This window comes from Lepidochelys kempii, chromosome 1 (genome assembly GCF_965140285.1).
Source record: "Lepidochelys kempii isolate rLepKem1 chromosome 1, rLepKem1.hap1, whole genome shotgun sequence".
NCBI classification, from domain to species: domain Eukaryota; kingdom Metazoa; phylum Chordata; order Testudines; family Cheloniidae; genus Lepidochelys; species Lepidochelys kempii.
In genome coordinates, this window is record NC_136380.1 from 352,640,694 (window position 1) to 352,664,649 (window position 23,956).

The 23,956-nt window shown below is 58.0% G+C and overlaps 1 protein-coding gene across 3 annotated transcripts in view; it reads left to right on the forward strand.

Moving 5' to 3' along the window:
• The first annotated feature begins 318 nt into the window (after window positions 1-318).
• Window positions 319-23,956, forward strand: part of MAPK8IP2 (mitogen-activated protein kinase 8 interacting protein 2) — a 62,562-nt gene continuing 38,924 nt past the window's right edge. For 2 of the 3 annotated variants that reach the window (XM_073329050.2, XM_073329051.2), the window contains exons 1-2: window positions 323-482; window positions 17,603-17,708. In XM_073329050.2, coding sequence (XP_073185151.2) covers window positions 418-482; window positions 17,603-17,708 — 171 coding nt within the window. In that variant the 5' untranslated portion in view covers window positions 323-417. Of the gene's footprint in view, window positions 483-17,602; window positions 17,709-23,956 lie in introns of all 3 variants that reach the window. The other variant, XM_073329052.2, reaches the window with a different exon arrangement.

The following is a 23,956-nucleotide window of genomic DNA, read 5'->3' on the forward strand; positions in this document are numbered from 1 at the left end:
GCTCTGATCCCCCGCCCTCCCAGCTCCCCGGCCCTGCCCCCTACAGCTCTGACCCCCCATACAACCCCCGGCCCGGACCTGCCCCCATACAGCTCTGCCCCCCAGCTCTGATCCCCCGCCCTCCCAGCTCCCCGGCCCTGCCCCCTCCAGCTCTGACCCCCCCCCATAGAGCCTCCCGGTGCGCTCTGCCCCCCATACAGCCCCCGACACAGCTCTCCGCCCCCCCTCATCCCCCGCTCTCGTCCCTCTGTACAGCCCCCTGCCCCCATACACCCCCCATCCAGCTCTCCGCCCCCCATCCAGCCCCGATTCCCGCCCCGCCCCGCCGCTCCCCGCCCCGCGTGTGGCCCAGCCCTGCCCGGCTCGCTCCCCGCCTGCGCCAGGCTCGCTCCGCAGTCGGGCTCGGGGCTGGAGAAGATGGCGGACCGGGCGGAGATGTTCTCCCTCGCCACCTTCCACGCGCTCTCCCCGCCGGGCTGCAGGTAAGAGGGGCCCGGACCCCCGGCCCGGCAGGCCGGGACCCCCGCCCGCGCCCCCTCCGCAGCCCGGAGCTCGCCGGGCCCCGCCGCCCCCGCATCCCCTGGGCCCGCGCCCTGCCCGGCCGGACACAGCCCGGAGCCCCCAGCCGGGCCGGCACGGGGGGGCCCTGGGTCTCTGCCCCCCGGGCTGCGTCTCTGCCTGCCCCGCCGGGCCGGGCTGGGTCTCTGTCTGCCCCCCCGCCACGCTGGGCTGGGTCTTCCCCGCCTCCCCCCCCAGGGCCAGGCTGGGTCTCTGCCTGCCCCCCCCGCTGGGCTGGGTCTCCCCCCAGGGCCAGGCTGGGTCGGGTCTCCCCCCAGGGCCAGGCTGGGTCTCTGCCTGCCCCCCCCCCCGCTGGGCTGGGTCTCCCCCCAGGGCCAGGCTGGGCTGGGTCTCCCCCCAGGGCCAGGCTGGGTCTCTGCCTGCCCCCCCCGCTGGGCTGGGTCTCCCCCCAGGGCCAGGCTGGGCTGGGTCTCCCCCCAGGGCCAGGCTGGGTCTCTGCCTGCCCCCCCCGCTGGGCTGGGTCGGGTCTCCCCCCAGGGCCAGGCTGGGTCGGGTCTCCTCCCCCCTCCCCTCCCCCCGGGCCGGGCTGGGTCTCTGTCTGCCCCCCCCCCCACGCTGGGCTGGGTCTTCCCCGCCTCCCCCCCCAGGGCCAGGCTGGGTCTCTGCCTGCCCCCCCCGCTGGGCTGGGTCTCCCCCCAGGGCCAGGCTGGGTCGGGTCTCTTCCCTTTCTCCCCCTCCCCCCGCACAGGGCCAGGCTGCGTCTCTGCCTGCCGCCCCCCCCCCCCCCCCAGCTGGGCTGGGTCGGGTCTCCCGCCAGGGCCAGGCTGGGTCGGGTCTCCCGCCAGGGCCAGGCTGGGTCGGGTCTCCCGCCAGGGCCAGGCTGGGTCGGGTCTCCCGCCAGGGCCAGGCTGGGTCGGGTCTCCCGCCAGGGCCAGGCTGGGTCGGGTCTCCCGCCAGGGCCAGGCTGGGTCTCTGCCTGCCCCCCCCGCTGGGTCGGGTCTCCCCCCATGGCCAGGCTGGGTCGGGTCTCCTCCCCCGCCCCCCCCGGGCCGGCCTGGGTCTCTGCCCCCGCAGCTGCTGCAATGCTCCGGCATGGCCAGCTCTGACCCAGCTCCAGGGCAGGGCCACAGGGCTGGTGGCCCAGGCCTGCCCCAAGGGGGATCGGGTGGAGGGCTTGGGACAGCCCTGCCCATGGGCAGGGGGCTCCCCCCAAGTCTGCCCAGCCAGCTCCCCTTGGCCTGGGGACAAATTGGGGGAAGTGTCTGGGGGTTCAGGCTTCCCAGGGAAACCCTGAGGAGAGGCCAGGCAGAGCTTCCCTATGCCCAGCTAGTGGGCCCCCGCCTCCCACAGCACGAGCCATCAGGCTGCCGGGACCTGTCCCAAAGCCGGCCCAGGCCCCAGCTCTCAGCACACAGCCCAGTAGCCTAGGGCCTTCATCTCATGGGTTTGATGGTTGGTTCCCCTGCCCCATGGCAGGAGCTGGGTCCAGCCCCACAGGGGCCACGAGCTGGTGTGTGTGGGGGGGAGCTGCCCCCAAAGGTAGTGAGCTTGTGGGGTGGAGGCTTCAGAGCCTATGGGCCTCACTCTCTGTCCCATTTCCTTTTGGCCCCCAGGACCCACCCTGTTCACCAGGACTGAGACCTCTCCTAGCAGCTGGTTCCCCGGGGTACGGGCTGCGGGGGGAGGAGTCGGTCCTCAGCTGCTGTTATCAGAAAATGGTGTGTTTGGGGAGTGAATCCTAAACAAGGGGCAGGGCAGCATCCAAGGCACAGACCCCACTTCTGAGAGCCAGCTGCAGGCCAACATCTTAGCCACGTGGTGTGACAGAGGGCAGAGACGGAGAGCCCCTGCCCTTGGCTGCTGTAGGGCTGATCCCACCCCTCCTCTCATGGAAGCTCAGAAACTAGAGACCAAAAGCCCAGTTGCATCCCACCTAGTCCATCCTGTGGACCAGGGCTGGGACCCACCCCAAGTGCCCATTCCCAAGGGCTCTGAATGCCCCAGTGTTGTGACCCCCATCCCGTCCCCTGGAGACGATTCCCGCCCAGATCCTCCCCCTGTCAGGGAGCAACGAGGGGCCCTGGCCCTTCCCCGGGGACGATTCCCTAGTCCCATCGGATACTCTGCCAGGATGTCATCTGGCTGTTCAGCCTGTCCTTGCCCTAGTTACACCCCTGGTGTCACGCTCTGTGTCCTTGGGATTTACGCCCTCCAGAGATTTGCAGGCTTTGAGCACGTCCCCTCCCCCGCCCCCGTTGAGCCCAACTCGACAGATTTAGCTGGTTTAATCTTTCCTGGGAAGTCGATCCCTTGCTCTCCTCTGTTCTGGCTCCACTTTGCTTGTTGTTACTCCTGGCGTTTCCCAGGGGCCCATCCCCACAGGCCCTCAGCTCCCGTTGCCGAGATCAACACTGCCCCAGACTCCTCGGGCTGGAGCCGCGCTCTGCTCCCATGGAGGTGGGCGCGTTACCCCGGCCGGGAACCGATCCTGGCACTGGCTGGCTGGGGAGCTTCCAAGCCTCCAATGGGGGAGCTGCTGGGCCTGTGTCTTCTCCCTCCCATTCCAGGGTGAAACGGGAAGCGGGGGTTGGGGGGGCATGTGGGCAGGAGAGATCAGGGTCAGGACCACTGCAGTCCCTCGAGCAGGGAGGTTCCCAGGATTGTCCCTGACCTTCCAGAGCTCGCTGGCAAGTGGCAGGGTGGCCCTGTGCCCGCCGGATAGAAGTCAGAGATCCCCAGACAGGAGGCCCCGTGAGGACAGGAGCGAAAAGGCTGCCCTCGAGTGTGGCTCTGTGGCTGTACCATGTGGCACTCGGTTGCAGGGGGATTTTCATGGCTGGTTGCTGGTGGGGTCCCTCCTAGGCCATGTGTAAAGATGAGCAGGTGCAAACATGGGGATTGCCCGAGTGCATCAGAACCATGGTCCGCGTCACCCAGTCTCCACAAGTGGCGGAGCAAACAAGGGCTGGGCTTTGCCTCGGCCTGGCACTCATGGACAGCAGAGAGATGCTAGTTTTTCTGCTGTAGAAATCCAAGTCCCACTGGGCAGGCTGACTGGAGAGCCAATGGGACAGGGCCACCTGCAAGCCAAGGGGCAGGAACCGGGGCGCTGGGAGGAGAGGGGAGTTGTGCTCTGGGGTTGGGGTTTGTTGAACTCCGGTGGTTGGTTAACATGGGGGAGAAAGGAAGTCTTGGCACACAGTTAGCATCCTGGCTTCTTCGCTGAAGGTGCTGAGCGCCCACAATAGCCATCCCCGAGAGCCCTAGGCAGGGCCCAGCCCTGCGTACCAGCACTGTGGAGGGAACAGACAAGCAGGAGCTAAACGCTGGTTAACATAACCCCTCCCAGGCCCCCTTCTCCATCGGGAAGGGCACAAGACTGAGGTTTACAAACCCTTCACAGGGCACCTATAATGCGCTGGCCGGTTCACGGGGCTGCCCAGATTTCCCTCTCTGGGCTGGCGCTGCTGTTGCTCCTCCCTACAACCTGGGTGCTTGGCGTCTACCTGTGCGGTGCAGCTGATAGCCTGGTTCGCGTCCAGCTCTGCCATTTCCTTGTGACCTTGCGGGAGTCTCTTCCCCTCTCTGTGAAATGAGACGGAGCCCGGGATTGTTGGGCCTGCTTTGTGTTACTCTGCTGGGGCTGGGCTCAGCCTTCAGAGCAAGGCCCTCTCGAAGTCTGAGCGGGGCAGAGCTGTCAGGGTCTGAGCAGCTCCATGCGGGACGTATGCGATCAAAGTGCCGTCTGACTGCCACATGGCCAGGGCTTTTCCTTGGTTACCAACCTAGGTTAAGGTCTCAGCTGCCTCCAGGTGGGAAGCAGGCAGGTCTCTTGACGTACCAGTAGCTGTAGACCAGACCTGGAGCCTTCAGCAGGGTTTGCCCCTATGGGTGCTCCGCTTCAGGGGCTCATGCACATCTCCAGCCCTCGCTGGGAGATTTCTAGCTAGCAGTGTCTGTTCGGCCCATGCCTGCGCCCAGTGCCTCCTTGTGGCAGACACCCCGGCTGTGTAGGTGTGTGCGGGCAAACCACCCTCATAGAATCATAGAAGATCAGGGTTGGAAGGGACCTCAGGAGGTCATCTAGTCCCACCCCCTGCTCAGAGCAGGTTCCTTCTCTACCGCCTCAGCCTGAGACGGAGCAGCAGCATGTCCTCCTAGAGTGTACTCGGCCTTTTCTCCTTCTTCAGTTAGTTTGTGGTAGTAGTTGACTGTTTAGTGATTAGTAATAGTGAGCTAAGGTGAGAGTACGGCTTCTTCCTTCTCCTTTCCCCAGGAAGACCTGTCCCCTCCTGGTAGGGTTGCCCGGTTCTCCAGGCTTCTAACACTGCATCTCTTGCTGGGGTGCTGCATTGGCAAGCGACAGTCCAGTGCCGAGTGGAGTCCCCCATCTCCCAGAAGTGCAACTTCTCCTTGGCTCTTTAGGCCAGGGCTAGGAAGGACAGGGGGATGAAGCTCAGACTGTTGGCCATGGGATGTTCCCTGCAGCCGCCCTCTGGGTAAATCTCCTCCCCCTCCCCCCAATACATCTGTCCTCAGCCAGACCCAGCACCCCATCAACCTTGGGGCGTGCTTCTCCTCCGAAAGGAAAGCCAAAAAGTGGAGCACAAACTTTTAACTCTAAGGAGCCAACTCCAAAAGAGCCGTCACCGAGGGTACGGCTGAGCCCGAGGGCTCTCCTTCCGGCCCCAGCAGGCCCGCCAAGCCTGGCGCTCCAAGGATGGGGCGCATGGCTCCAGTGGAGAGAGAAAGCACCAGGTCCCCTCAAGCTCGGCCCTGCCACGGGCCCTGAAGCACTCGTTCAGCCGCTGGTCCCATCGAGTGCCTTGACCCAGCCTTCGGCACCCACCCACGCAGCTCAGCCGGGGGCACTGTGCGAGCACGGGTGCCTGACCCCTGCAACTCCTGCAGCATGCCCATTGTCACCAGTGTCTTCGGCTCTGGCGTCGGCACAGGGTCCTCTCCGGTACCACCCAGGAATTCTGGCACTCCCAGGGATCTCGTGCTGTTGGATGAACCAGCGTCCCCGTCGTTGTGACCTGCGAGATCTCCGACTCTGAGTGGCCATTTCATGGCCCAGGACGCTCCTCTGTCCTCACTGGCTGCCCCCCAGCCCCCATGGGAGGATGTGGAGGAACAGGACTCCCCGTCGATCGCCTCAGTTTCTGTGAGGGGTTCCCCTGGGGACCCCTTTGGAAATCCACCTTCGTGCAGGGAGAATCCGGCTCAGATGGCAGGGCAGACACCGGCCACTATTCGCAGATATGAAGCGCTCCATGCCCCTTAAGGATTCCACTTTTTATTTTCCAACCCCTCCCCCCAACCCCTTAGTGGTGGGTGCAGCAAATGAGTGGAGCAAGCAGCCCTTTTTGAGAACTCCCCCCATGACCAGAACCAAAGTGACTAAATCTCTTTGGATGAAAGCCCTGCAGTTCTGGATCCTGGGCTGTCAGATGGTCCATGGCCAAATACAACTTTACTCATGGCAACAAGCTCACAGCCTTTATTGAACAGCAGCCACAAGACTGCCAGGAGCAACTCCAGTCCGTAGTTGTGGCGGGCAAACTATTGGCCAGAATGGCTCTCCAGGAGCACCCAGGTGCCGCGGACGCTGCTGCCAGATCCATCTCGCCAGCGGTAGTTGTGTGCAGGGCACCGTGGTTCCAACTTCCGGGGTCGGAGAGGTGTTCAGAGCACTGTGGAGTGCCACGCCTTTGAAGGTCATACGCTTTCTCGGAGACCGCAAATGTCTCCCTGCACACGCTGAAGGACTCCAGGGCTGCCCTACATCCCTGGGGCCTTTACGCACCTATGGGCAGGAAACTGCCCAGAAAGAGAGACAGATCTCTGAGGAAGAGGGCCGCCCAACTGTCCTCCACGGCCACCAAGTGTCCTCTAAACAGCAGCTGCTCCCTTCCTCTCACAGGGCCAGCAGGAGCCTACTAGAAGAAGGAAGCATTGCTCACCCCATGCAGTAACGAGTTCTTCGAGGTGTGTGCCCCTGTGGGTGCACCACGACCCACCCTCCTTCCTCTCTGCTTCCGTTGTTCCCTAAGGAACTGAGGGAGGTTTGCCCATGCACCCTTACACAGCCTTGGTGTCTGCCACGAGGAGGCACTGGGCACGTGCGGGGGCCGAATGGGCGCTGCTAGCTCAAAATCTCCGACCGCGGGCCCGAGAGGCGCGTGCACCTGGAGTGGCAGACCCGCAGGGCCAGGCGTCTCGAAGAACGACGGTTACTGCACCAGGGGAGAAACATTCCCTCCCCCCTTGCAGAAAGGGCAGCCTGTCCTCCGCTCTCGGGTCACAGCCATGTTTCAGCCAGGCAGGGGCTGTCCTGTGCAGGCGATAGCTGGGCTTAGCGGCTCCTCCTGCGCTGTGACCGGCCTCTGAGCTGTGGCCTTGGCACGTGGAGAGCCGTGACTGGCAGTTGCTGTTAGACCAGCCCCCAGGCTTTGCTGAGCCCTGGGTGGGGGGCCCACGGCAGCCCAGCGCCTGCCCTGAGGCATGCACTGGTCAGACAGACACGGGGGGCGGGCGTGCACCCACCGGTATCTTTCTCGTTGTGTCTGTGGGCCTGGTGGAAGCAGCGAGTCATGCAGAGGCATTGGGATGGGGGGGTGCCTGATGCCATCCGTGCCTGGGGGCAGCAAAAGGCCGGTACCATGATGGGAGTGGGAGAAGGAAGTGAGGGAAGTGCTGTTCATCTCCTGATTCCCCCAGCCCCAGGGTCCCTGCATGGTAGGACAGCTGGGGAATAGAGTCATGGGCCTGGGTAGGGGCTAAGACAGCCCCTGTGGTGGGAGGGGCACCAGCTCCTCTCCACCCCCCACTGTCTCCCTCCACGGGGTTCGGGGCGGCTTCCTCTGAGGGGCCTTGCCTGCATTTCCCCAGCTGGTTCTTTCCTCCTCCAGTTCTGAACCTGTCCCAGATCGTCTTGGGTTCGTCCGTGAGTTCCCCACTTGCGCGTTTCCCTCCCACCATGGCACCTGGGCCAGCCGCGGGTGTCTAAGGCCAGTGCAGACGGGCCCTAACAGCCGAGCAGAGTCCTGTCTCCAAGAAGGCGCCCCAAGGGCTGACTGCCCGTTGCAGATGGGAGGAGCAGTGCTTAGCATGAGGGGAAACTAACATGGGGACCTGGCCCCCATGCTCCTCTCTCCCTCCGTCCCTGCTGGTTGGGGAATCCACCCACGGAGCAGGGGAGGGTTAGATTTACCGTGGTTTGATTATTGTTCTGCAGCCTCCTGGCTGCGCTCAGTGTTCTCCAGGCAAATGGAGGCTGATCCCTGCCCCAAGGCACCGCAGTTGGACTCAGTGCTCCGAGGAGGGAGAGAGATCAGGTCCCAGAAGCAGCCCTGCCCACCTCCCCTGCAGGAGCCTGTCCCCTCCATGCTCCAGCTGAGCTCGCTCCTAACATTCTGCCTTTAGAGACAGGCCCGGCTGCGCCACCCTCGGCCTGCCCTTCCCACCCACGAGCGAGTGGTTAGTGCTCAGGGAACTTACCACCCTCCGCCTCACACGCCCAGCACCCAGTGAAATCTCACCATGCCAGGGGCAGGTATCTGCTTCCCTCCCCCTCACTGGTGTGTTTGCACAACACCCTGGAGGGGACAGGCCCCAGGGGCTCCCCTCAGAGCCTGCACATGGCCTCACAGCCTGGCCCAGCAGAGCCCCCAGGCAAAGCCGCCCTTCCGCAGCCCCTAGGCCTGAGACGCCCCCCCATCGCCCTGGGGTGTGACCCTGGGGTGCTGTTTCTGGGGCTGAAGAGACTCCAGGAAACAACCCTTCCCCCATGTCCTATGAAACAAGAGGAGTCAGCTCCATCCCACTCCCATGGGGCCAGCAGCCTCCCGCAAGCAGCACCCTGCCTCGGCCAGGGGGGCACGATGATGCTCAGCTTCTATTTCGAGGAGACCCCCTCCCTTGCAGAAGGCCCCATGGGGTGCACTCTGCTGCCTCCTGTATGGGGCGGGGGCTGCTGGCAACATGATCTTCTGACCCTCCCATGCAACAGCCCCTTCCCCCCCCCGGCAGCCCCTCCTTCCTCCAAATCCTGCCAGGAGGAAGGCAGGCAGGGGTGGGCTGAAGAGAGATCTGGACAATCTCAGAGGCCATGTGCCAAGGAAACGGAGCATCTGGCAGCAGCCAGGCCAGCAGCACAGCCCCCTCGTCCAGAGCACCGCCCCTCTCCTAGCCGGGGCCCAAAGGGGACGGATCCGAGTTTTCTCAGACAGGGGTTTCTGGGCTATGGCGGCCTGGGGGAGCTGGGAGCAGCCAGGCCTTGCTCTGGTAACTCCTAGGGGCAGGCAGGCGGCAACAGGCAGCATCCCCAGATGCAGGCAGTGGCCAGCCCTCCCCGCCCCCAGTAAGTTCGGCGGTAGCCCCAAGCCCAGAGGAGCGTGCTCTGGAATGGTCCTTCCCGCTGCGGGCTGGTGCCTGGCAAGACGGGGCTGGGGCTGGTGCCTGGTGGAGCCGTTGAGGGGCTGGGAGAGCCAGACGGAGGAAGCTTCCCTCACACCGGGAGCACTCGGGGGCTCTCGCGTCAGGCAGTAGCAAACCAGCGGCTTGACCTAGAAACTTCACTGGTGGTTTATCGTGGAGAGGCAGCGGCCGGCACGCACAGCCTGAGAGCTGCTTTCCGCCAGGAGCCCCAGGTGTGTCCCACTCCAGAACACCCCTCCAGGGTCCTTCTCTCCCAGGGCTTTGCACGTGTGGCTGTGGCCGGCGGGCGCTGACTAGCCCACATTTCAGGAGACTCAGAGAAGCTGTTTCTGGAAGCCAGGACTTGGACAAACTCTAGGTGGTGATCACAGCCTCAACTGCTTCCCACGCCCGTCTGGCGTGCCACTCCCCCTGGAAACCACCAGCGAGGCCAAGTGCAGAGCCCCCTCCTGGGGCAGGGCAGGCTTCTTTGGGACATTGCTCATTAGTGACTGCTGGGGAGTGCTAAGGGTAGGGGGTCTCCAGCGGGGGTTCGCTGAAGAGCTGTGAACGGCCCTTCCCTCCGAGCTGAGAGAGCTCCTGCCCTTGGACTTCGCCTCCCGTCCTGCTGCAGAGCTGCCTCCTGGCTGCCTTCCAAAGCTCACAAGAGCTGCTGGGGATCGTGGTAGATCCCTGGGAACTTTATCGCCCCCCACGTCAGACCCCTGGCTCTTGCTGACCTCATGAGGTCCCCAGCAGGCCAGCACCCGACGCTTAGAAGGGGAATGAGAATCCAGGTCTGGGGTACAGAACCAGAGGGCACAGAAAAACAATCCCACGTTTGTTCTTTTTAAAAATCTCCTGGTTTTGTGCCACTTCTGTGATTGGGGAGGCCTGACTTGGGGAAGTTTGGGAGCTGGCCAAGCTGCTGTCAGAAACGGCCAGCGAAGGCAAGTGGGTACAGAAGCTTCAACCCCCAGAGTCCTGTGAAGTTTGGTCCTGGGCAAGTCGTACACACCCCAGCAGGGGCATGAGGGCTCTGCCTGCAGCTCCTTGGAAAAGGGGATCATGGCAAACAGCCAGACTTGTCACAGGAAGGAAAAATCAAACACATTGATTCAGAAATGGTGAAAAGGTTTTGCTAGGGTTGGCAGTGAGCTCTGCCTGCTGGGGCTGCTGCAGGGCCTCTCAGGCCTGTTCCTTGGTTGGATTAAAACTCCAAATAATGCCTTGTGATCAGCCCCAGGGAGTGACCACAGTGCATCAAGGCAGATGTAGTCTGGCCAGGGCGCAAGAGCAGCCGCGGGGAATGGGAGCCTGAGGCCCTTGGAACTACAGCTCCCATGAGGCACTGCAGCAGCCCTGGCTGAGGTAGAGACTAACATTGACTCAAAACGTTTCAGGCCAACTTCCCTGAGAGAGAATCCTGCTGGAAGTGACCTTTTCTTGAAGACGGTTTCAATGAAACCCTGTTGTCTGGCAGGAAAACGTTTTGTTCTACTTTTTTTGACCAGCTCTGCCTCACTTTTCGTTTTTTCCTTTTAACACTTTGGTGATGCTTGCCTGGCATGTCACACCTTTAACATCGTACTGAGCTGAGAGAGGCGGGGACAAGAGCAGGAACTGGAAAGTAACCCCCCCCTGCAAGACTCTTGCAGTTACAAAAGTGACCCTTCCCCCCGGGGGGGCGAAGATGAAATCAGGGGGCTCCGGTGCTGGACTGGTGAGGGGCAGAGGAGTACCTGAGAGTGATCAGAATTGCAGGGAATTCTGGTCAGGTTAGAGTTAAAATAGACCCCAAGGCCTAGAAAGTGCAGAAATGACTAATCTAATCGCCTTTTATGATGAGATTACTGGTTCTGTGGATGAAGGGAAAGCAGTGGATGTATTGTTTCTTGACTTTAGCAAAGCTTTTGACACGGTCTCCCACAGTATTCTTGTCAGCAAGTTAAGGAAGTACGGGCTGGATGAATGCACTACAAGGTGGATAGAAAGCTGGCTAGATTGTCGGGCTCAACGGGTAGTGATCAATGGCTCCATGTCTAGTTGGCAGCCGGTGTCAAGTGGAGTGCCCCAAGGGTCGGTCCTGGGGCCGGTTTTGTTCAATATCTTCATAAATGATCTGGAGGATGGTGTAGATTGCACTCTCAGCAAATTTGCGGATGACACTAAACTGGGAGGAGAGGTAGATACGCTGGAGGGGAGGGATAGGATACAGAAGGACCTAGACCAATTGGAAGATTGGGCCAAAAGGAATCTGATGAGGTTCAATAAGGATAAGTGCAGGGTCCTGCACTTAGGACGGAAGAACCCAATGCACAGCTACAGACTAGGGACCGAATGGCTAGGCAGCAGTTCTGCAGAAAAGGACCTAGGGGTGACAGTGGACGAGAAGCTGGATATGAGTCAGCAGTGTGCCCTTGTTGCCAAGAAGGCCAATGGCATTTTGGGATGTATAAGTAGGGGCATAGCGAGCAGATCGAGGGACGTGATCGTTCCCCTCTATTCGACATTGGTGAGGCCTCATCTGGAGTACTGTGTCCAGTTTTGGGCCCCACACTTCAAGAAGGATGTGGATAAATTGGAGAGAGTCCAGCGAAGGGCAACAAAAATGATTAGGGGACTGGAACACATGACTTATGAGGAGAGGCTGAGGGAACTGGGATTGTTTAGTCTACGGAAGAGAAGAATGAGGGGGGATTTGATAGCTGCTTTGAACTACCTGAAAGGGGGTTCCAAAGAGGATGGCTCTAGACTGTTCTCAATGGTAGCAGATGACAGAACGAGGAGTAATGGTCTCAAGTTGCAGTGGGGGAGATTTAGGCTGAATATTAGGAAAATCTTTTTCACTAGGAGGGTGGTGAAACACTGGAATGCGTTACCTAGGGAGGTGGTTGAATCTCGTTCCTTAGAGGTTTTTGAGGTCAGGCTTGACAAATCCCTGGCTGGGATGATTTAACTGGGAATTGGTCCCGCTTTGAGCAGGGGGTTGGACTAGATGACCTTCTGGGGTCCCTTCCAACCCTGATATTCTATGATTCTATGAAATGCAGTTCAGGTCACTCCAGTGCAGCGCCTTTGCCCTGTAGTGACCCCAGCTCCCGTCTTCGCCCAGACCTGCCAAGCAGCTCGGGTTCCCTTTGGAGCAAGGGTTTGTGACGTCTGTAAGTCTCTGCACTGCTGCGCTCCTGGAGGACCGGGTTCCCCGCACACGTCTGTCTGGCTGTAATTCCAGGCTCTGGGCATCAGCGTTCTGTGAAATGACTGACACACAGGGAGTGGCCTGGAACGGCTGGGGGTCCGGGCTCTCTGTGACCGGGCTCTCCAGGCAGGGCTCCTCCACTGCCTCCCTTTCCTTGGGCCGTGGCTAGTTGGAGGGGACCCGGGTTTGTGGCCATCCTTGCCAGTGCTGGGGTTATTCTGAATTTAACCTTTCCTTCAATCCCTTCCTTTCTGGCTGGTCTGGGGTCACTGCAGTCTTCTCGGGAGCTCTCAAACGTCTCTGGGGACGTCCGCACTGCAGAAAAGACCTGCCAGCTGTGAGGGTCAGAGCCCAGGGCAACTGACTCAGCCTGGTGCTCTGGGGATAAGGCAGCAGTGTCGATGTTCCCGCCCGGGCACTGAACCCGGCGAGGGGAGAGGGTCTGAGAGAGCCGGAACAGCTACATTGTTAGTTTTAGCTCCCAAGTGCAAGCCCCAGTCAGCTGACCGGAGCTCTGGGACTTGCTGCTGTGGGCTTTTCTTGTAGTGTAGACGTGCCCTCAGTTACTGAAACCGTTTCCTTCGCTCCAGTTTAACTAGACTCTTCTCTTGGGAGCCTTCAGCTGGTCTGGCCTGGCCCTTCGTGGCTGTTGGCATCCCCTGGGCTTGTCGGAGAATAAGGCATAATGGCTCTGTGGGCTTCAGGGCACACCAATGCACCCTCTGTGACCACACACTGCCCGGGGTGCCAAGGTCCACCATTTGGCCAGGAGCGTAGCACTGTTTGGGGTGTTTTCTGGCAGCCCCAGCTCCTGGAGTCCTGGGATCCCCTGAGAATCTCAGCTTCCATGAGAAAGAACAGTACGTTTCCAGCCCTCGTGGCGGAGGCGAGAAGCCTGAACATGTGACCTGCGTGACCCCCAAGGGGCAGAAGGCAAATGAAAAATCACCCAGGGGGCTGTTTTGAAACAATCTCCTGATTCCTGGGCCCGTCTGGCGATGTTCTGTGCGTGGGGCTGGCAACGCGGTGTCCCTGCAGTGCCTAGCGCAGCAGCAGAGGGAATGGGCCCAGGGTTTGCAAGTGGCTGGGACTCCTCTCCGCATGCAGCTGCCCTGGCAGCGCAGAACCTCCTCCCATTGGAACCGGTGAGGCCAGGCCGAGTGCAGCCCTACGTCCGTCTGTCCGGCAGCACCAGGACCCGCCGTTCCAGGTGCTTGTCTTCTCTCCCACACTGCAGAGTGCAGGCCTATGTCCGTCTGTCTGGCAGTACCAGGACCCCGTTCCTGGGCAACTCACTCTTGTCTTCTCTCCCACACTCACCAGGGGGCATGGATTTGTCGGGGTGGCAAACCCAGCCCCAGAGGGTCAGGACAGTGGTTTGTCTCCAGCTAGACCAGGGAGAAGGGCTCTGACTCATTGCTGCAGTGCAGGGTCTGTGACCCCAGGCCTCTCATTCCCCAGAGAGGCAGTTTCCTTGCCTGCTGGTGAGGGGCAGTGAGAAGGGTCCAGCCCTGCTGAGTTTGTGTCTCACCCCATGTCACGGTGTCCCTGGGTGATTCTCTGGAACTGCTCCCTACAAAATCAGTCAGGACTCTGGGGAAGTCTCCTTTCTGTGAGCAGCCTGTCTTCAGGACACACAGCTCACACAGCTTCCACCTTCCTGGGTCTGACCTTGGAGCATTCAGCATCCTCTGCCCCTCTGTGCGCTTTCCACAGCGAGTCCGCTCAGGCGGGGTCCTGGGGAAGCCAGAGGGTCCTGCCCCCCAACTCCGCAGTCAGACATGACTCTCAGCCAGCCAGTAAAACAGAAGGTTTATTAGATGACAGGAACGTTGGTCTAAAACAGAAGTTGCAGGTGCAGAGAACAGGACCCCTCCGCTGGGTCCATTTTGGGAGGGCAGCGAGCCAGACAACCACGTCTGCCCTTCACTCCATGTCCCAGCCAGCTCCAAACTGAAACTCTCTCCAGCCCCTCCTCCTCTGGGCTTTGTCCCTTTCCCGGGCCAGGAGGTCACCGGATTCCTTTGTTCTCCAACCCTTTAGCTCTCAGCTTGCAGGGGGGATGGGCCAGGCCATCAGGTGCCAGGAGACAGAGTGTCGGCCATTTATGTACCCTGGCCCTTTGCTCTCCAGCAATTACACCCTCTTATCCCACCACCTAGAGACTTAAGAACTGCATAGGTGAAACTGAGGCACCCCTACACTATTCAGAGGAAACATTAAGAACAGTCCCACTTCATCACACCCCATTTAGTGCAAACTCAGCCGTTGCCCAGAGCCCTTTGCTGAGCCCCTTAGTGGTGGGAACAGAGGTCGGGGGAGACCCCTTGAACTTTATTTTCTGTGTAGCTGAGTGAATAGTTCCCAGCAGATAACAGAGCTGGCCTCCCCGCTGCTTGGGAATATCCATGTATCACTTTGCAGGCCCAAAAGCCACTCAGTGCCTCTAAAGCCACGTGACAGGAGGAGGACGTGCAGCAGGGTCAGGGCCCTCTGTGATGAAGTGGGACTGTTCTTAATGTTTCCTCTGAATAGTGTGGGGGTGCCTCAGTTTCCCCTACGCAGTTCTTAAGTATCTAGGTGGTGATATAAGGGGGTATGATCGTTGCAGAGCCCTAGAGGGCAGGTGTTGCAGGGGTCTGGACACAGACAATGGCCGACACCCTGTTTCTTGGCCACTGATGGCCTGGGCCCTTCCCCCCTGCAAGGTGAGAGCTGAAGGGTTGGAGAACAAAGGAATCAGGTGCCCTCCTGGCCCGGGAAAGGGACAAAACCCAGGGGAGGAGGGGCTGGAGGGAGTTTCAGTTTGGGGCTGGCTGGGGACATGGAGTCAAGTGCAGACGTGGTTGTCTAGCTCACTGCCCCCCAAATGGACCGAGCTGCGGGGTCCTGTTCTCTGTATCTACAAGCTCTGTTTTAGACCATGTTCCTGTCGTCTAATAAACCTTCTGTTTTACTGGCTGGCTGAGAGTCCCGTCTGACTGCAGAGTTGGGGGGGCAGGACCCTCTGGCTTCCCCAGGAGCCCCGCCTGGGCGAACTCGCTGTGGGAAGCGCACGGAGCGGCAGAGGATGCTGAATGCTCCGAGGTCAGGCCCAGGAAGGTGGAAGCTGTGTGTCCTGCAGACAGGCTGCTCCCCGAGAGGAGACTTCCCCAGAGTCCTGCCTGGCTTCATGGGGAGCAGCTCCAGAGCATCGCCCGGGGACTCCGTGACACCCGCCCCCTGGGAGTGCGTACCATGCAAATCCCGCCAGTGAGCGTCACGCGAAGGGACAGGACGGGGCATGCAGCAGGGTCAGGGCCCAGGGTGGCACTGCAGGGGAGAGGGCAGGAGGGAGTTTCTCGGGCAGGTCATGGTTGGAGTCCAGAGAGGGGGTGGCTGGCCAGCAGGGAGGCAGCTGCCAGCGAGAGGAGCAAGCCCAGGTTTGCTCGTGGCCAGTGCATTGGTGGAGGCAGGACAGAAGAGCAGGTCAGAGACCAGGGCCTTGCCGAGAGCCATGGCCAGGAGCAGGTCACAGCTGCCTCCCGTTTATTCCCCACTCCACACGCTTGGCCAGTTGTGTTTGGCACACGGGGAGAATCCGGTGTCGGGGCTGGCTGCTGAGCTGGGCTCATGCTCCTGGTTCTGTGCCCGGCCTGAGTCGGTGCCCAGGCACAAGCAGTGTGAGTTTAAAGTTGAGTTTCCATGACAACTCACACATGGGAATTTGCTTGTCACAGATATTCGTGCCACGTTCCAAACTGGATGGCTCCATTCTGCCTCCCTACAGCCCCCCTGCAGCCTCAGTCAGATAGAAGAGTTTTTTGCACTTCCTGGCCTAAATCCCTGTGCATGTTGCTCCCCAGAGGTGGCTGCATGGCAGTGGTGGGTGAAGTGTAGTTTGTAGGACACGGTGGCTTCTCCAGTGAGAAGCAACAACCTGACTCTGGGTTATGCTGTGCTGGACTTCACACCCCCATACACAGACACAAAGACCGATTAGCCAGCCGCAGGCATATTCCCTTCGCTTTGGAGTTAGACAGAATCAGGGCTGCTCAGTCCAGGCTGGTCTGTTGCCCTTCAGTGCCTGCGATTCCCTGTGAGATTGTTATTTACTATTTGTACACCGGGGAGCCCCAGCCCTGGCCCAAGCCCCCCTGTGCCAGGCACTGGACAGACAGAACAAAAGGCTGCCCCTGCCCAGGGAGCTGGCAATCGAAGTGTCAGACGGGAGCCAAGAGCTGGACGCAGCCAGGCTGTCAGGGAAGCAGAGGGGACTGGTCAGCATCGTAGGCCGGGCTCCGGAGCGTTTAGTAGGCAAAGGAGGGATTTGAAGGCGCGCACCGGGAGGTGGGGCAGCTATTTGCGGGGAGCTCCCCGTCAGAGCCGCTGCTCTCGGGGACGGAGGCTCCAGGGAAAAGGCCCGACTCCTGGGATGCGAAAGAAGCTGCTAGTCTGACTCCCGCAGAGCCCCCCCTCCCTGCCAGGTGCACTCGCTCCCACCGGGCTGGGGCCGGCTCGTGCTGCCTGGCTGGGGCCCAGAGCTCAGGAAGTTTGGAGAGTGGGGGAATGTGTTTTCTAGTGAGGACAGAGCAAAATGCCTGTGGCAGCTCTGAGCCCCATGAAGCCTGGAACTTCCCCCCGCCCTCTAGTGCCCCGTCAGCTCCCCAAGCAAACTCCCTGTCGCCAGCGCCAGAGCAGCCGGAGGACCAGCCCTGAAGGGAGGGGGTCTGCCTTGGCTCTGGCTGGGAAAGTTATTTTTAACCCCTTCTAAGACTTCAAATGGAAGCCCACTGGGGATGCCAGCCTGCGTCTCTGACCCTTTCCCTCTGCCCCACCCAGGGGCGCGTCCCACACTGCAGACAGGGGCCTTCCTCTCACCCGTCCTGCTGTTGTGTGTGGGCTGGCAGCACCCAGAGCCCCTGGCAAGTTCAGGCCCCATTGTGCTGGGCGCTGGGCAGGTGTAGAAGGAGCCAGTCCCTGCCCACGAGGAGACCCAGCGGTGGGAGTGCCAGGGGGCAGCAAGTGGAAGATGAGGGCTCACACCTTTGTTCGGGTGCAGGCTGGAGGCACCCGCTTTTGGGTTTAATGGGCTGTGGCTGGGAGACATGACCCTGACTCGACCCGGCCCGGCCCTGCCTGGCTCCCATGGGGGTCACAGCAGAGCTGGCATGTGGGAGGAGGTGGGTGGTGGTTCTGTGAACTGATGGGGGGAGAAGGGGCCTCCACGTGTAAGGGACAGCATGTGCGAGCATGCTTGTTTCTGCAGTTTGGGGTGGGGTGGCCTCAATGTCGTCTCCTCTCCATCATCTCCTTCCACCCCAAAGCGTTTGGGATTTGCCTCTTGAGGCCTGACAGGCCCCCTGTCTGCCCTTCCCCAGCCCAGAGGGCCCCCAGTTTCCAGGCCTGCCTCCCTGCATGGGATGGCTGTGTGTGAGCGGCCCAGAAGCCCTGATCTCTGCTGCTCTCCCTTTGCCCCAGGCCCCCGCAGGACATCAGCCTGGAGGAGTTTGACGATGAGGACCTGTCCGAAATCACGGATGACTGTGGAATTGGACTTAACTATGACTCGGACCATTATGAGAAGGTGAGGGGGGAAGGCGGGGCTGAGACAGGCAGAGACCCTGGTGCCCCGTGTGCCAACAGGGTGATGTGCTGCCACCCAGAAATGGGAGGCCAGTGCAGGCTGAGCACAACTGAGCTCCTGCCCCCCCCAGGTAAATCCCAATGGGCAAAGTTCAGATGCCGGAAGCCAAATGCCTTGTTACCCCAGACCTGTGCCCTGCGCCCCGCTCCGGGCTCCCCAAGCATGTGTGCGCCTGCATGGGCACTCACGCACACACTTCGGCTGATGCCCCTCAAACCCAACCAGCAGCACCCAGCTGCTTTCCATCCCGGGCTCCCCCCTCCCCCTAGCTCGGCACATTTGAAAATCCAGGTCGCTGGTTTTGCAAAGAGATCTGCTGTCGGAGGGATTGTGGGGCAGGTCCCGGATACAGGTCGCAATGGTCCCTGCTGCCCTTGGCATCTCTGGCTCCGCTGATGTCCCTCAATTCCAGCCTGCAGCACCTCCCATTCCTCCAGGTCTGCCACCCCTCACCCCAGCAACGTCTGACAGACTGCCCTGCGGGCTATTCGCCTGTAGCCATGCGGCCAGTGGCGGGACACAACTGCGCGTATCAGTTCAGGACAAATTGCTTAGTGCACGGCAGATCCAGCCCAAGGCTGGGTGTCCTTTATTATTAAGGCACCAAACCAGCCAAACAGAGAGGACTTTGGTCTCACCCTACTGGCTAACCAGAAGTCACACAAGCAATTCCCTTAGACACTCCAGTTTCCCAGTATCCCCACCAGGGCCACTCGTTATGGGGACGAATGGTTATGGAAACCAACACCCCAGTAAAAGAAAACAGGTTCTCCCAATCCCAAAGGACCAAGCCCCAGACCCAGGTCAATATACAAGTCAGATCTTGCCCACAAAACATGCTGTTGCCAATCCTTTAGAATCTAAAATCTAAAGGTTTCTTCATAGAAAGAAAGAAAGAGAGAGAGATGAGAGCTAGAATTGGTGAAATGGAATCAATGACATACAGTTATGGCAAAGTTCTTGGTTCAGGCTTGCAGCAGTGATGGAATAAACGGCAGGCTCAAATCAAGTCTCTGGAGAACATCCCCAGCTGTGATGGGTCATTCAGTCCTTTGTTCAGAGCCTTCAGTTTGTAGCAAAGTTCCTCCAGAAGCAAGAAGCAGGATTGAAGACAAGATGGAGGGGTTTCCAGGGCCTTTTATATCCCCTGCCCTGTGGAAGGACACCCCTTTGTTCTTACTGTGGAAAATCACAGCAGCAAGATGGAGTCTGGAGTCACCTGGGCAAGTCACATGTCCATGTATGACTTCGGTTTTTACAAGGAAAGCAGCCATTGCTCACGTGCTACCTTGAACATTCCTAGGAAGACTTCTCATGTGGATTAGAGTCTCCCAAGGTCCATTGTCAGTTAAGTGTTTCTTGATTGGACACTTAATCTGCAAATTCCTTTCTCAAGAAGCTGACCAAATGCTTCACTGTGGCCACTTAGAATCAAACACATTGAGATACAAGTACATAGCCAAGATTCATAACTTCAACTACAAAAATGATACACACATACAGACAGCATAATCATAACCAGCAAATTCTAACCTTTTTATAGACACCTTACACGATATTTTTATAACCTTTGTACAATATTTGCTGCAAACATATAACAGCGATTGCAACAATGATCTATACGGTCATGGTTAATGTCAATAACATCACATACCATTAGGGAGTCCTTCTGTGCAGCGGCCTCCTGGTTTCTTCTCCTAGCACCAGGGAGCTTGTGCACTGGGGAGACCACTGCTGGGATCCTGTGCCCAGTTCCATGCCCACAATTCGAGAAGGCTGTTGATAAGCTGGAGAGGGGTCCCAGAAGAGACACAAGAGTGATTGAAGAATTGGAAAATAGGTCTTGTAGCAATAGACTCAAGGAGCTCAATCTGTTTAGCTAACAGAGAAGGTTAAGGGGTGAATCGATCACAGATTATTGGGTAATAGAGGGCTGGTCAGTTTAGCAGAGCCAGGTGTACCAAGATCCAGCACTGGCAGTTGAAGCCAGATAAATTCAGACTAGAAATAAGGTGCAATTTTTAAAATGAGGGTTATTAACCTCCGGGGCAGCTTCCCCACAGTCGGGGTGGGTTCTTCACCACGGGCAATTTTTTAAATCAATTGGATGTTTTTCTAACAGATCTGCTCTACTTCAAATAGGAATTATCTCAGGGAAGTTCTCTGGCCTGTGTTACAGAAGGGGTCAGACTAGATGATCACAGGCCATTGCAGAGAAGCTAAATGCATTCTTTGTGTCATCTTCACTGCAGAGGATGGGAGGGAGATTCCCACACCTGAGCCATTCTTTTTAGGTGACAAATCTGAGGAACTGTCCCAGACTGAGGTGTCATTAGAGGAGGTTTTGGAACAAACTAAACAGTACTAAACTAAACACGCTAAACAGTAATAAGTCTCCAGGACCAGATGGTATTCACGCAAGGGTTCTGAAGGAACTCAAATGTGAAATTGCAGAGCTACTAACTGTGGTTTGTAAACTATCATTTAAATCCGATGTACACCATTTTTTAAAAAAGGTTTCAGAGGCGATCCTGACAATTACAGGCCGGTTAGCCTAACTCCAATAGCAGGCGAATTGGTTGAAACTAAAGTAAAGAACAGAATTGTCAGACGCACAGATGAACACAATTAGCTGTGGAAAAGTCAACACAGCTTTTGTAAAGGGAAATCATGCCCCACCGATCTACCAGAATTCTTTGAGGGGATCAACAAGCATGTGGACAAGGGGGACCCAGTGGATAGAATGTACTTGGACTTTCAGAAAGCCTTTGACAAGGTCCCTCACCAAAGGCTGTTAAGCAAAGTGAGCTGTAATGGGGTAAGAGGGAAGGTCCTCTCCTGGATTGGTAACTGATTAAAAGATAGGAAACAAAGGGTAGGAATAAATTGTCAGTTTTCAGAATGGAGAGGGTAAGTAGTGGGGTCCCCCAGGGATCTGTACTGGGACCAGTCCTATTCAACATATTCATAAATGTTATGGAAAAGGGGGTGAACAATGAGATGGCAAAGTTTGCAGAGGATACAAAATTACTCAAGATAGTTAAGTCCAATGCAGGCTGCGAAGAGTTACAAAGGGATCTCACTAAACTGGGTGACTGGGCAACAAAATGGCCAATGAAATTCAGTGTTGATAAATGCAAAGTAATGCACATTGGAAAACATAATCCTGACTATGCATACAGAATGATGGGGTCTAAATTAGCTGTTACCACTCAAGAAAGAGATCTTGGAGTCACTGTGGATAGTCTCTGAAAACACCCACTCAATGTGCAGCGCCAGTCAAAAAAGCGAACAGAATGTTGGGGATCATTAGGAAAGGGATCAGTAATAGGAGAGACTATATCATATTGCCTCTGTATAAATCCATGGGACGCCCACACCTTGAATACTGCGTGCAGATGTGGTCGCCCCTCTCAAAAAAGATACATTGGAACTGGAAAAGGTTCAGAAAAGGGCAACAAAAATGATTAGGGGTCTGGAACGGCTGCCGTATGAGGAGAGAGTGATAAGACTGGGAGTGTTCAGTTTGGAAAAGAGACGACTACGGGGGGAGATGACAGCGGTTTGTAAAATCGTGACTGGGGTGGGGAAAGTGAAGAGGGACGTGTTATTTACTCCTTCTCATAACACAAGAGCTCGGGGTCACCCAATGACATTAATAGGCAGCAGGTTTAAAACAAACAAAGGAAGTATTTCTTCACACAGCGCACAGTCAACCTGTGGAACTCAATATGTTTCTGGAGGACGGGTCCATCAGTGGCTCCTAGCCAGGATGGTCAGGGATGCAGCCTCATGCTCTGGGTGTCCCTAAACCTCTGACTGCCAGACACTGGGACTGGATGACATTGATGACACTGATTGGTCCTGCTCTGGGCAGGGGGTTGGACTAGATGGCCTCCAGAGGTCCCTTCCAACTCTGTGATTCTAGGATTCTATGACATGGGATGGATCGCTCAATGACTGCCCTGTTCGGTTCATTCCTTCTGGGGCACCTGGCATTGGCCACTATCGGAGACAGGATACGGGGCTAGATGGACCTTTGGTCTGACCCAGTAGGGCCGTTCTTATGTTCTTACAATGGTCCCTTCTGGCTCTCTAATCTGTGAGCATTTTCCAGCCCCTGCCAGCACGAGTCCTGGGGCCCCAGCGCTAAGCGGCTCATGCAGAGAGGATCCAGGCGCCCTACCACACTGTCACCCAAGAGCAGGGCCAGAGCACATGGTGGTAAAGCACCAGCCCTGCCATGCTGGTATCCCGCTCCCTGCTGGTGCCAGGGGTGCAGCTGGCAGGTGCTGAAAGCCAGCCCCGAATTCTGCAAGCACAGACATGCCAGGACTCTGAGTCCCCTGCTCTGCTCCTCCGGCGAGCCAGCTGGGGGACAGGTGCGGGGGGCGGGGGGGACACACGACACAGTGGTGACAGCGCTCCGGTGTGCCGGTCGGCGCTGGGCTTACTCCGACTCCACCCGATGCAGCGAGCTGTAGCCCACGGAAGCTTATGCTCTAATAAATTTGTTAGTCTCTAAGGTGCCATAAGGACTCCTCGTTTTTCCTAAATGTTAATACTCCTTTTCTGATCTTTGAATCAAAGCCATAGCAATAGACAAGACTTGTTTGCTGACATCACAAGACCTGAACACACAGCTCCCCTTCTCTCTCTCTAGCCATGCCGGCTGCATTTCACAGCTCTGTTCATTTCCATCTCTTCCTAACCAGCCTCTAAAGTTCGGCCATGGGTCAGGTCAGTCTGGGAGTTAATTAACTCTTTCTGGCCCTGTCACCTCTCAATGAGATATTATATTATACTCATAACGTCACACCGGGTTCCAGACAGATGTGGGGCTGCACCTCCCAGTTCAGTGGGTCACTATCCCCTCCATTCACTCACATTCCAGGGTTTGGGCAGAAGCACCATTTCAGATTTAAACTGTGCCCCCCCAGGACAGCTAGGTGCTGGAGTGCTGCCCCCTAACCCCTGTGCCCCCCCCCAGGACAGCCTGGTGCTGGAGAGCTTCCCCCTAGCCCCCTGTGTGCCCCCCAGGACAGCCGGGTACTGGAGCGCTTCCCCCTAACCCCCGTGTGCCCCCCATGGTGGCCTGGTGCTGGAGCGCTGCCCCCAACTCCTGTGCCCCCTCCCCGGGGTGGCCTGGTGCTGGAGTGCTGCCCCCTAACCCCTGTGCCCTCCTGTGAGGTTATTGACAAACTGGGACCACATAGATCATTGTTGCGACCAAGGTTCTGCAGTGCACCAAATATTGTGCAAAGGTTGTCGTGTGAGGTGTCTATGGGAAGGTGATGGTTGGCTGGTTATAATTATGCTGTCTGTGTGTGTGTATCATTTTGTAGTTGAAGTTTATGAATACTGGCTCTCTGCCGTCTGTATTTCAAACTTATGCCTACCCTGCTGGATGGCCCCTTAAGGACCATCAGTTACACACCTGACCCATTGAGAGAAGGCAGATAAGCCTTGGGATTCAGCCAGGTGTGCAGGGACCTGCCTATGGACAGAACTCTGAGGGTTTTCCAGGCCGTGTGTTGGGCAGCTTGTCCTTGGGACACAGAAAGAGACCACATGGCAAGAGACTATACAAAGCTGCCGCAGCTCCTCCATCTTGTCTTCAATCCTGCTTCTGACCTCTGCGGGACTTGGCTACACTAAAGCTTTGAACCAAGGACTGAAGGACCCATCCCAGCTGGGGATGTTCTCCAGAGACTTGATTTGAACCTGCCGTTTATTCCATCGCTGCCACAAGCCTGAACCAAGAACTTTGCCATGACTGTATGTCATTGATTCCATTTCACCGATTCTAGCTCTTGTCTCTATTTCTTTCCTTTTATGAATAAACCTTTAGATTTTAGATTCTAAAGGATTGGCAACAGCGTGATTTATGGGTAAGATCTGAGTTGTATATTGACCTGGGTCTGGGGCTTGGTCCTTTGGGATCGAGGGAACCTTTGTTCTTTTACTGGGGTGTTGGTTTTCATAACCATTCGTCCCCATAACGAGTGGCCCTGGTGGTGATACTGGGAAACTGGAGTGTCTAAGGGAATTGCTTGTGTGACGTGTGGTTAGCCAGTGGGGTAAGTCCTCCAAAGTCCTCTCTGTCTGGCTGGTTCGGTTTGCCTTAGAGGTGGAGAAACCCCAGCCTGGGGCTGTCACTGCCCTGCTCTGAGCAATTTGTCTTGAAC